Raw genomic sequence first — 11,704 nt, 5'->3', positions numbered from 1 at the left:
TGGCAATCTCAGAGACATGCTCTAACGATGCTGCCCCTATCACTTCCTGTGTGTGCTCCAGGCAGGTCCATCCCTCATCCCCTGAGTAGCATTCTGCTTTATCTGTCCTTCTCTCCCCAGACTGTAAACACTCCCCCCCTCCCCCTCAGAGCCCTGCTCCCAAGGCCGACAAGGCCCCCCCCTCAAATTACACGTCTTTGTTGAGCACAATGTAGCATTTCAGCTCCGCTCCACCCTATCCTTGCTTTGTCGGCATACTTGGAGAAGGTAAATACTAAACATGGGCGTTGCGTGCTGATTGGAGCTAGGGGCAGCTGCATTGCAAGCTGGGAGATTTCTTCTCTGACAGGAACGATAGGCACATCTTATCTCTCTCTCTCTCAGACACACACATTCTCTCTCTCTCTCCCTCTCTCACACACACTCACTGCTCCAGTCTCCTACTAGCCTACGCACACCCGGTCATATCCTGGACCCAGCCTCTAGAAAGCTGCATCATATGGAGAGAGAGGGAGAGGGAGAGGAGAGGGAGAGGGAGATGGGAGAGGGAGAGGGGGAGGGAGGGAGGGAGGGAGGGAGGGAGAGGTTAGTTCCATCTCATGTTTTCATTCAATTCGTATTCCATTTTTCATTAGTGCCATAGGGAGATGTTTTCCTAAAGAGGCTAAAGTGAAGTTTCCTGAGTCTTCTTCATTCTCCTCGTTTCAGCTCCTTACTTATAAGGAAGGTGCAGTAAAGTCCTGGTTCAACCTAGCACACAACACACACACAAAACAGAGATGAGTCTTCTAAAGCAGGGAATGCTGGCCCCCCTCCCGCTCTTTCAAAATATCCAGCCTGCTCTTTTGGTTTGGCATCATTATTATTATTTTCATTTCCTCTCCTCCCTCACTCCCCCCCTCGTCCTCTCGAGGTAAGCCCAGTACGACACACCAGGGTTTTGGTCCTGGGCAGTGACATCCGTGCTGACTTTGATTCTTTATGGAGGGCTGATCTCGAGGTGATCCCGACTTCCTCCTTCTGCCCCTGGAGGAACCTGCCTCGCCACGCACAGGGGTGGGGATGGAGAAAGAGAGGGGAGAGAGAGAGAGATAGAGAGAGGGGAGAGAGAGAGAGATTAGAGAGAAGGGGGGGAGGAGAGAGAGAGAGAGAGAGAAGAGAGGAGAGAGAGATAGAGATGAGTGAGAGAGAGAGAGAGAGAGAGATGAGGAGAGAGAGATGAGAGAGATGAGAAGAGAGAGAAGAGAGAGAAGAGAGAAGATCGAGAGAGAGAGAGAAACAGAGAAAAGGAGTAACAAGACTAAAAACCCATGACACAATACATTTAACTGAAATTGAGAGAGAAATACAGAGAGAAAGCAGAGGGTGTGGGGGGGTAAACTCACAGATTAGACCCAGGGGACTGTTTATAAAGCAATATATCATAGTATAGCATAGTAATTGCAAGGTTATGAATATGCATTCTGTGTTTGATGCATAACAATGTGGCCTTGGCTTAAAATCATGCATGATAATATAACCCTGATACAGTTACACTGACATACATGTGTTCAGTCTACCTCAGAGAGCGAGAGAGGCAGAGGGAGAGAGAGGTGGAGAGGGGGAGAGAGAAAGAGACAGATGGAAAGAGGAGCAAGAGAGGAAAAGACTTCCCTGCTCTATAAATCTGGGGGATATTCTGGAGCCAGGCTCTGTGTTGGTGTGCTAGTCTTAAATCTCCCCATTCTGAGCCTTGGGGAGGAGCATGATAAATCAGGACCCTGAGATGTTTCAGCCATGTTAACAGTAGCAAAGAACACCATAAAACAAAGGAGAAAAAGTCTTAGGCACTCTGGCTTGTTTGTCTCTCTCCCCCCCCCCCCCCCCCCCCCCCCCCCCCCACACAACACACACACACACCTTCTACGGACACCTAACGATGGAAAAGTGTTGCGTTCACATCGCTCTAGAAGCCCTACATGGTGTACATGATGTTTCACAGGGTTCAGGGGAATTGTTGGCCCACTTGCAGGACTCTTTCCCCTGTGTTTGGCACACAACCCAAGCTCACATTGACGATATGACAGCTATAGTAATCCATAATGATGCAGCTCTGGCAAAAAAAAATCTATGAATTCTTCATGCTCTTTCTTTCTCCCTTTCACTGAACTCTGTGGTAAGGTCCCTCTCTCTTTCTCTTCTCTCTCTCTCTCTCTCACTCTCTCATCCTCTCTCTCTCTCTCTCTCTCTCATCTCTTCTCTCTCTCTCTCTGTTTCTCTCCCTTTCTCTCTCTCTGTCTCTCTCTATCTATTTATCCGATGGTTCTGCAGCATCCCGTCCTTTTAGCCCTGGTCTCCTTGGTCGTTTCATCTCTCCCAGGCTCCATCTGGGAGAGTTTAGGGCCATGTGGAAGCTATTGGGACTGTGGGACGCTCAGCTCCCTGATCAGAGAAAGATGTGCCTCTCTAGAGCTGCAGCTCGTGTTTGGATCCTAGCACCCCTATTTGCTTTGTCTCTTTAACATTCCTATTCTCTATCTCTGTAAGACACCCACACACCTCCACCACCCCCACCCACCCACACACACACACCTCCACCACCCCCCACCACCCCAGACACACCCACACACACCTCCACCACCCCCCCCCCCACACACACACTTCCCCCCCCCCCCCGCCCCCCACACACACACACACACAGTCTTTAATTTAACTTCCACTTATGCCTATCTTCCTTTTTTCATCCTTGTCCCCTAATCTCCCTCTCCCGCTCTCTCCCTCTTCCTCTCTCTCCCTCTCCCGCTCTCTCCCTCTTCTTCCTCTCTCTCCCTCTTCCTCTCACTCTCCCTCTTCCTCTCTCTCATCTCCCTCTTTCTTGTCGTGACTTGATTGGAGCAGCAGCAGTTGCAGGTCTGCTGTAGCGTTGCCTTGGTGTCCCACTCTGTGTTTTTCCTCCCTTCTGTCCACCCCTCCATCCTTCCTCCCTCCCCTCTCTTCCTGTCTCCCTCCTTTCTCTGGTCTCTGCTCCAGTCACCACCTCGACCAGCGCTGATGTCATTCCAGCTCCTCAGCCAATCACCAGACCCCCCCCCATTAGAAACCTCTCTCTCCTACTGTTTCCTTGTTTAAAAGCTCCATTAAATTATACTTTCATTGGAAACTAAGTACATTAGGTTAAGATTTCCATTACAGCCTATGCAGATGAAAGGAACGCTCCAGTGTGTCTGCTTTGAATTAGATTGTTTGACATGTGCTGCAGTCAGGACATTCACAAACTGAGTCCTGGCTGGATCCCATTAAAATGGCTTCAATTAACTGCACTCACACACAGGCTGTAGGACACCGAATACTGAAACACACACACACTGTATTCGCCATAGAAGAAGAAGAATCCTTTATTAATCTCACATTTCGGGGGACACATAAACACACGCGTGCAGGGAGTGGTGGAACACACACACACACACGGAGATGTTGTACTGCTATTTGTTCATTGTGGGCAGCACCAGCTGTGCTGAGGCATGGCCAGAGGCCGGGATGTCTTTATGATCTCTTCTAAATCTCACATGAAGCTCAGACAGATCACCCAAACACACATACTGTACACACACACACACACACTCTGACACACACACACACAGGTCTTAGCCTGCCCGGGCCCTTTACACTGCTAGGCTGTAGAGAAACAGTATACGTCTCAATAGCTCCCACTTCCCCATGTTAGTGGGAGAGAGGGGAGAAGTGACTGTAATCACATCCTGGGATCTAAGGCTAATAGACAGCATGAGAGGATCTGGACCAGATGTGTTGGTTTGCCGAGCGCCGAGTGCAGAGCAGAGCCAGGGTCAAGCACCTCTCTGTGGGGAGGCACCCAGTGAGAGTGGAGGTCATTCCTCTGGAGGTGAGAGAGAGGCAGCTGACAGGCACCCCTCCTGCCGTCCTGCATGCCTCAGTTCCCGAGCTGCCCCCGCCCCCCCCCTGGCAGACCACGCCGATGGGGAGGGGGATCCTGGGCCCAGGAATGTTAATTGGGAAGATTGTTTTAATAAGACCCTCATTGCAGATGCTGAGAGAGTTGTGGGTGGTGGGGCTGCACGTACACACACACACACACACACACGGAGAAGGGTTTTTTGGATAGTCCATTTTAGCAAACAACTACATAGTAATCGATTGAACACACATGCACATAGTATTATGTGTGTGTGTGTGTGTTAACATCACAATGACTGTTGTGTACAGAGAGCCATGCCCAGCAGGTTAGGTGAGGACAGCTGCCTACTTCAGCTCCTGTACAGACAACGTACAGATAGAAAACACAAAGCCTTTTTTTTGCTTTCCCTTCAAGGTATTTGTTCACCTCCTCCCCCCTGCTTAGTCGTTATGATTTTACAATGTGAAGCGCCCTGCGGCGTTTCTCTTGAATGGAACGCGAGATCCCATTGGCTCAGAGCGCACTCTCTGATTGACCTCGGCCAATTCCTGATGAGCATACTATTCTGGGTCCGAGAGCAGGCCGGTAACCATAATACCTTGCCGGCTGTTTCCACAACAGGTAACACACACGCTCCGTCTCCAAACAGCCTGATAATCACTCTCACATGAGGCACTGTAAATCCCTGTTTTCTTGGTGTTTTTGAACCATAAAATGTAAACGTGATAATCTCATGCAGATGTTTTTACCCTAGTTTTCACGCTGGCGGGCCCTGCCTTCATTACTTTTATGAGAATAACATTCTCTCTGTTTGAGGGAGAGGGGAGTCTAGTTTGAGGAGGTTCTGCTGACGTTCCTGTCCAGAATTGGAGACAGTCTCTTTATTTTAGTCCCCCTCCACTCCAATCAAATAGGCACTGTTTATTGACATATGAGGTGCCAAGTCAGTCACTCAGTCAGTCAGTCACTCACATAAACCTGCCCTCCCTGCCCCCACCCCCATCCACCCAACACCATCTCTCCCCTACCAACCTGACGAGAAGACTTATGACCATTTAAACAAACACAGCCACTCAATGGCCTCTCTGTCTGCAGGGCTGTGGGGCCAGGTTTATTTTACATTATGTGTGTCCGTGTGTGTGTGTGTGTGTGTGTGTGTCCGCTCACGTGCGTGTGTTTGTTAAGCCAAGGTGTAGTAGATTTAGCAATCTGCCCTGGGCGCTCTCTATCATCAGTGTCGCATGGTGGGTTTAGACATGCCTTTCAGAGGCACCCTCAGGCCAAGGTGCCCAACTTGTAGGCCCATCAGACCAGCCAGCCTGGTCCCATAGCCAAGGATGTCTTCCTTTAGTGCTGGTACACCACAGTATTGAGCTTCACATGGTCTGGAGAGTGATGAGAGTCGGCAGCCATTTTCTTTCTCCCGTTGAGCAGTAGCCAATAACAGATGCAGTCATACCTGTTAAACTTTACTGTAACAATATTGACACATACATGTCTAATTACTGATAGAAACCTCATTTTTATGGGGTCCCATGTTTGCTCATGCCTTGTATATTTACAAAGGGAGCTAGTTTGTTGTCCTATCTTCGAATGTTTAAATTGGCTAATTGGGTCATCCTGTCTCCTTTCTGATGACATCACCGCTCGGTCCAGTCTCACGCTTGAGGTTGTGTCTCTTCTGGATGACCTCACAGTGCTCAGCGCAGGTGCAAACCCGGGGGACAAGCGGCCACCACACACGGAAATATTTATGAACATCCTCGGGCGTTCCTGCGGTCAAAGGATCCCAAGCACCACTGCGTACCTGGGACTCTGAAGGCTTTATGTAACACTGACATCTGAGACCGCATTGTTGGAGGAGTTCTGGGTTTGAATTCACAATCAATGGGGAAAAGGACATCTTTGGCCCGTAAATCATTTAAAGGACGCCTTATACAAGGCTTTGAAAAGGTTTTAAGGACATCTAATAGGCTGTGTCCCTTCTTACATGGATCCTTTCTCCTCTCTATGTTCGTGCTTTGTGTGTGTGTGTGTGTGTGTGTGTGTAGTCTACATAGCTGAAGCATACTGTAATGCCCTTAAGCCCAGAACCTTTACCCCTCACTGTGCTCTTGTGGGCATACTCACTGGGGCCTGTGTGCTGGGCTGGGGGTGTCTGTGTGGGGCTCGGGGATGAGAGGGGGGGAGAGGAGTGAGGGCATGAGCTCAGAGCAGAGGAACGAGAGACGGACTGGAAGAGAGGGAGTGGAAGCTGCCTTGTCCAATCTCATCTCTCTGGCTGTGGGGTCGAGAGGCTACACACACACACACACTGTATTCACCTCTGGGAAACTGGCCCGAGCTATACTGCTCCCATCAGCCTTGAGAGCTGGAGGCCAACACATCATGCCTGGGAAGCTGTCTGTGATGTGAACTGTTTGGAGTGTGTGAGCTCAGATCAAGACCAAAGCAAGGGAGAACCAGCTGCTGGACCGCAGAGAGGAAGAGAGAGAAGAGGAAGGTGGAGTAAAGACATGTAGTGTGTGTGTTCTGGTCCTGTATGCATGGTTGAAGGAACACAGGCCACCGAGCTGTTCCCTCCTATCTAGAGGTCCGATGGGGTATGATGGACAGGTTGTGGCCCCGCCCCCTGGTCAGAGGAGCAAGGCAGTGGGGTTTGCTGGAAGTAGATCAGAGGAAATGGGGAGGGGGAGGGGGAGGGGGAGGGGGAGGGGGAGGGGGAGAGGGAGAGGGAGAGGGGGGCGAGGGGGAGAGAGGGAGAGAGAGAAATAGTGGCCAACTAGTCTTGGTCTTAAGCAGCTTGTGCAGCCATGCACATCTGGGAGTTATTAGGTATTTCATATTTTCTCTGTGTTTCCTCGTGCCGTGTGCTCCTCTCCAGAGCCCCACTCCAGCTCTAATCCCCGGCAGCTTCTATACGGCGGCCATGTTTGGCCAGTGACAGCCTCAGTCTGTGGCGCCCCACCGTCCAAATCAAGCTAATTTGTTCAGTTTATTAGGAGCACAGCTAAGCTCATAAAGGGCGGGACAGTCGGGGGAGAGGGGGGGGCAGCACATTATAACACATTCACTTCCACAGCCACAACTCCTCTATCCTCCTTTGCCTTTCTGCATCTCCTTTGTACTGCCTTTTCTTCTTTATTTTTATAGCTTTTATTTGATTGCTTTTTTGCTTCATTCCTATTTTTCCTCTATTTCCTCTCCTCTGGTCAGTCCACTCCATATTCTTTCAAGAAAATACCCCCAAACCAGTCTGAACTACACAGCATCTCTCTTTCTTATGATCTCTCTCTCTAGGTTTGTTTTTGAAGGCTTTCTGACACAATCTATTGAATCCCCAATGGCTCTTTTTTTAATACTCCTGAAGATTTCGGGGAAAGCTTACATTAATCCGTTTAATTTCCTCGGAACAAAGCTCATTTGATCATCCTCAGCTCAGCTTGGTGTGCCGCATCAAGTCTTCATTTTCATTAATGTTGGAGGCATAGCACGAGAATCTCATTTTAATTTGACATTTCAGCATCTGTTTTCAATTTCCCCAGGAAAGAGCGAGTTTGTGGTGTGTGTGTGTGTGTGTGTGTGTGCGTGTGGACTCATGGCATGGGAGGGAGATGAACCTTTGCGTTTTTGGAATGGAGAGTAGCAGAACCTTTCTAAAAGGGAGGGTTCCAGAAGAAGAAATGCTCGGAGCTAATTGTGTTAGCCTTCGCTCTGCTCAGAGAGCTACTGTTGACCTGGAGAGTGATTTGTCAGACCTGTGGTGGAGGCAGGTTAGGCTAGGACTTGTAGATAATGGCGGCTCGCTAGCTATGGGCTCATGTACTTGTCTCTGTATGCTGAGGCACTGCAGCCCCCTGGAGATGGTTGATAGAGCATGTGTTTAGCCAGCTCAAAAGTGTCAACCAGTGAGACATGTCACCCTGAACAAATGGCGGATATCTTAATCCACAGCACAAGAATCTTGAACAGATTATCACAGCATAGTGGTGATGGCAGAAACAGATCCAATTCGATTTACGAGTATATTTACGAGGATATTTCCAACAATGTGTGGGACCTCTTTCTCACCCCAGTATCCCATCATGCCCTGCAGCATAGCTGAGCTAAGCCAGGACAGACATGGACATGTCTTCACGCCCAAACTTGAGTGAATGTGGCCCAGACCCACATTATAAGACTGAATTGTCAATCCCTCAATTTACACACACACACACACACACACACACGCACGCATAGACACGCACACCACAACACACACACACACACACACAGTGTGGCCTCCCTCCCTGTTAATAGCTGAGGAAACATGATCTGGGCAGGGGACAGCTGCAGGCTCACAGGACAGACAGAGTGGCAGAGTTGGCCCATTATTCCAAACACACAAACACACCCACACACACACACACACACACACTGACATTCACACACAGTGGGTTTATGCACAGATAGCCATACACAGACACAGTCATTCAAAAGCTCCCATGCTGAGGGGTGACAGGATGGAGGGATGCAGGGCCAGGAAGACAGCCTCCCCTGGCATGTCTCCGGATACCACTGGGCCTCTGGCGGAAATACTGGAGCTCTCCACCTCATTCATCTTTACTCCCCATCCGATATCTCTCTCTCTCTTTCTCACCTCTCCCAGATGTTCTGGGTTATTTGCTGTCTTGTGTTCAGCTGTGTTTATGGAGAGAAGGTGTCGGGGAAATGGTGGACAGTGAGGCGGAGGAGAGAGGGAGTGAGCAATGTAGAGGTGGTCACTGTGGAGTGTTGCTATAAACACTGGAGGATGCCAGCTCTACCCCAGGCCTTCCTCTGCACAACACAATCTCCTCTTCCTCTTCTCTGTTCCGTCATTCTCTCCATCCCCAGAGAGATGAGTGTTTGCAAGCTCCGTGGTCAGTAATGAGCCTTTTATTTTTGGTCTTCATACTAGTTTAAATACCATTGGCATAGTACCAGTTGCACTGGATTCCAATTGTTCTCTTCCAAAGCTTACTGTATGGAAATGAATGTCTTACTTCCAGACTGAGCAGCCCGGCTCCAGACAATAGTGTCAGTAGATCATTGGCCAGTGTTGTGATGTAGCGACACAATGAGGGGTGAGAGCCGATAATAGGTAGATAAGTCTGGAGAAGCCATTACTGCCCATGTCCTTGGGAAAGCCATTTCCTGGTGAGGGATAGGGTTTCCCGTCCACTCTCCTGGAGGCCGGGGCCCCTCCTGGAGGCTGGGGCCCCTCCTGGAGGCTGGGGCCCCTCCTGGAGGCTGGGGCCCCTCCTGGAGGCCGGGGCCAGGGAATCTCAGCTTGCCCATGGCCAATTAAGTGCTTAAAGGGTTTAGGCAGGAATTAGTATTCTGTCAGAAGCCCAGGTTCCTGGAGGGAGCCTGGCTTTGATCTGAGGTCGAGGTGCAGCGTGGTGACTTGGGGGCCGAGCTGGGGCGTGAGATGGGGGCGGGGGGCATGGAGGGGTCTGTTCATGTACAGCAGACACACACACACACACATATATATATATACAGACACACAGTCAAACAGTATACACACATGCTTTGTATCTGGGCTTCGTCGTCGCAGACACACACACACACACACACTGAGTTCCTGCATACTTCAACTTGAAATCCAGCTTGAATTTCCTTCTCAGATTTACGAGGCCACGTTTTATTTCTGTTTTCCTACGTGTGTACAGAAACAGCGGAGCTGCAGAAGTGATTACTGCCGCTCGCCGTAGATATGGGAGGCTGTTTCTTTTTCATTACTTTCTCTCCCCTCGTAAATCTCCGCAGTTTATCTTGAGCACCGGCGATGGAGGAGGCCTCAGCGCTCCTGCCCAGCCCTGCCTCTCAGGGCCGAGATCAACACTGTGACACTCTTTAGCTCCAGCTCCAGCTTCCTGCACCGCTGGGTCTCCACCGCCTCTGTAGAAGTGGTGGTGGTGGGGGGGGGGGGGGTGGTTAGTGTGTCTCCTGTAATGACTGTGTAGTGTCAGACTGCTGACTGGGGACGCGAACGTGACATGTTCACAATGAGGAGGTGACGAGGAGGACGCGATGAAGAGTATGTCTGGAGGCGTCTACTGTGCGTGTGTGTGTCCGTGTGAGTGTCACTCTGCAGGGTTGTTACGCTCCTGTGGTGAGGGCGGGTCAAAGCCATTCTTAGATGTGATGATGGACGTCTTGACGTTAGGTTGTCACCCCTGGATCAGTTGTGTTGGCGAGGCATGAAGGGCTGGTGGGGGGAGGCGTGGGGGTGAGCTGGGAGGTGTGGTGTGTGTGTGTTTGTGTGTGTGTGTGTAAGCGGAGGGGGGGGGGGAACTGGGAGATGGTGGGTAGTTCTGGTAGTTATACCCAATACACTTTCACTGGGTAGTTATACCCAATACACTTTCACTGGGTAGTTATACCCAATACACTTTCACTGGGTAGTTATACCCAATACACTTTCACTGGGTAGTTATACCCAATACACTTTCACTGGGTAGTTATACCCAATACACTTTCACTGGGTAGTTATACCCAATACACTTTCACTGGGTAGTTATACCCAATACACTTTCACTGTGTAATCCACTGTCCTTCCCTGTTGAGGTTTTCTGTTGATGGCTGTGGAAGCCATGTTAACCCTCTCCTCCCCCTCTCCTCCCCTAGTTCTGCGTGATGACTTCAGACAGAATCCTGCCGACGTGATCGTGGCTGCGGGCGAGCCGGCCGTCCTGGAATGCCAGCCACCTCGCGGGCACCCTGAACCCAGCATATCCTGGAAGAAAGACGCAGCCAACATCGACGACCGAGATGAAAGAATCACAGTAAGTATCTCTGAGTGTGTGTGTGTCCGTGCGGAGAGTGGGAAAAATAATTTATACTACCACCAATCCTGATGAAAAAAACACAGACAACTTGTCTCGAGTAAGGCAGCAATTTCAGTGGTCCTTAATGACTGTGGGTTAGGATGAGGTCTGTTTCATCACTCAGCATGCCCATATTGATCAGCCTGTAGGGGAATAATTCCAGCCTGTAGATAGCTCTTCATTGGAGAATGAGCTGACTGGAAACTGTGCAAACAAGCCTCTCTGTGTGATTTATACAACAGTTCAGCCCTACCGACCAATTACACTGTTTTTATTAAGTGCAGAGCTGAGAGCAGAGTAAAGGCCCGGGTGACAAGCTCTGAGCAGCAGTTTAAATCCCCCCTCTGTGCTCGCTAAAGGGCTGACCTTGATAAGCCAGGGCCTGGGGTGTCTCAGTTGAGCGCATCTCTTCCCATCTGGTCATCTGTATGGAGCAGGAAACAGTCTGTTTGTGGTGTTTCATCTTCCTGACCGCATGGGTGCTTGAGGAGTGGAGTGGAGCGGTGGGAGAGGGAGTGAGTCAGCAAGCAGCTAACTCCACGCACATCTGATTCATCTCTCCACAGTGACAGCCATGCTATGTCTGTGGTCTTTAATGGGAAGCCACTGTGAACGGTTAACCTGTAAGCTCTCAGCCAGACTAGCCCTTCAAAGCGTGGTCACGGACTGACAAACAAACAAGTCCAGCTGTTTCTTTTTTTTTAACTCATTACAGTCAGATGGGAATGCATTTGTAATGACACTGACTTCCTGTCTGGCCTGTTTGGTGTTTATTCCAGCAGATACACTGGCTCTGTTTGTCTCATAGATTTGTCTCGGCCTGCTTGTGTTCGTGGGAGAGAGAAGTGGGTCAAACGCTATGTAAATGTCACTGGTGTGTGAGCGCAGTGTGCAGGCGCGCTGAGGCTACTACTCACACAGCGCATATCCCTCCTCC

The 11,704-nt window shown here is 50.1% G+C and overlaps 1 protein-coding gene across 3 annotated transcripts in view; it reads left to right on the top strand.

The window, feature by feature from the left end:
- Nucleotides 1-11,704, top strand: part of robo1 (roundabout, axon guidance receptor, homolog 1 (Drosophila)) — a 178,941-nt gene that overhangs the window by 125,648 nt on the left and 41,589 nt on the right. For all 3 annotated transcript variants that reach the window (XM_062472464.1, XM_062472465.1, XM_062472466.1), the window contains one exon: nucleotides 10,568-10,725. In XM_062472464.1, the coding sequence (XP_062328448.1) occupies nucleotides 10,568-10,725 (158 nt within the window). The remainder of the gene's footprint in view (nucleotides 1-10,567; nucleotides 10,726-11,704) is intronic.

The sequence above is a fragment of the Osmerus eperlanus genome, chromosome 11 (assembly GCF_963692335.1).
Source record: "Osmerus eperlanus chromosome 11, fOsmEpe2.1, whole genome shotgun sequence".
NCBI classification, from domain to species: Eukaryota; Metazoa; Chordata; class Actinopteri; order Osmeriformes; family Osmeridae; genus Osmerus; species Osmerus eperlanus.
The sequence above is the reverse complement of the archived record's forward strand: the minus strand, read 5'-3'. Positions and strand labels throughout refer to the sequence as shown.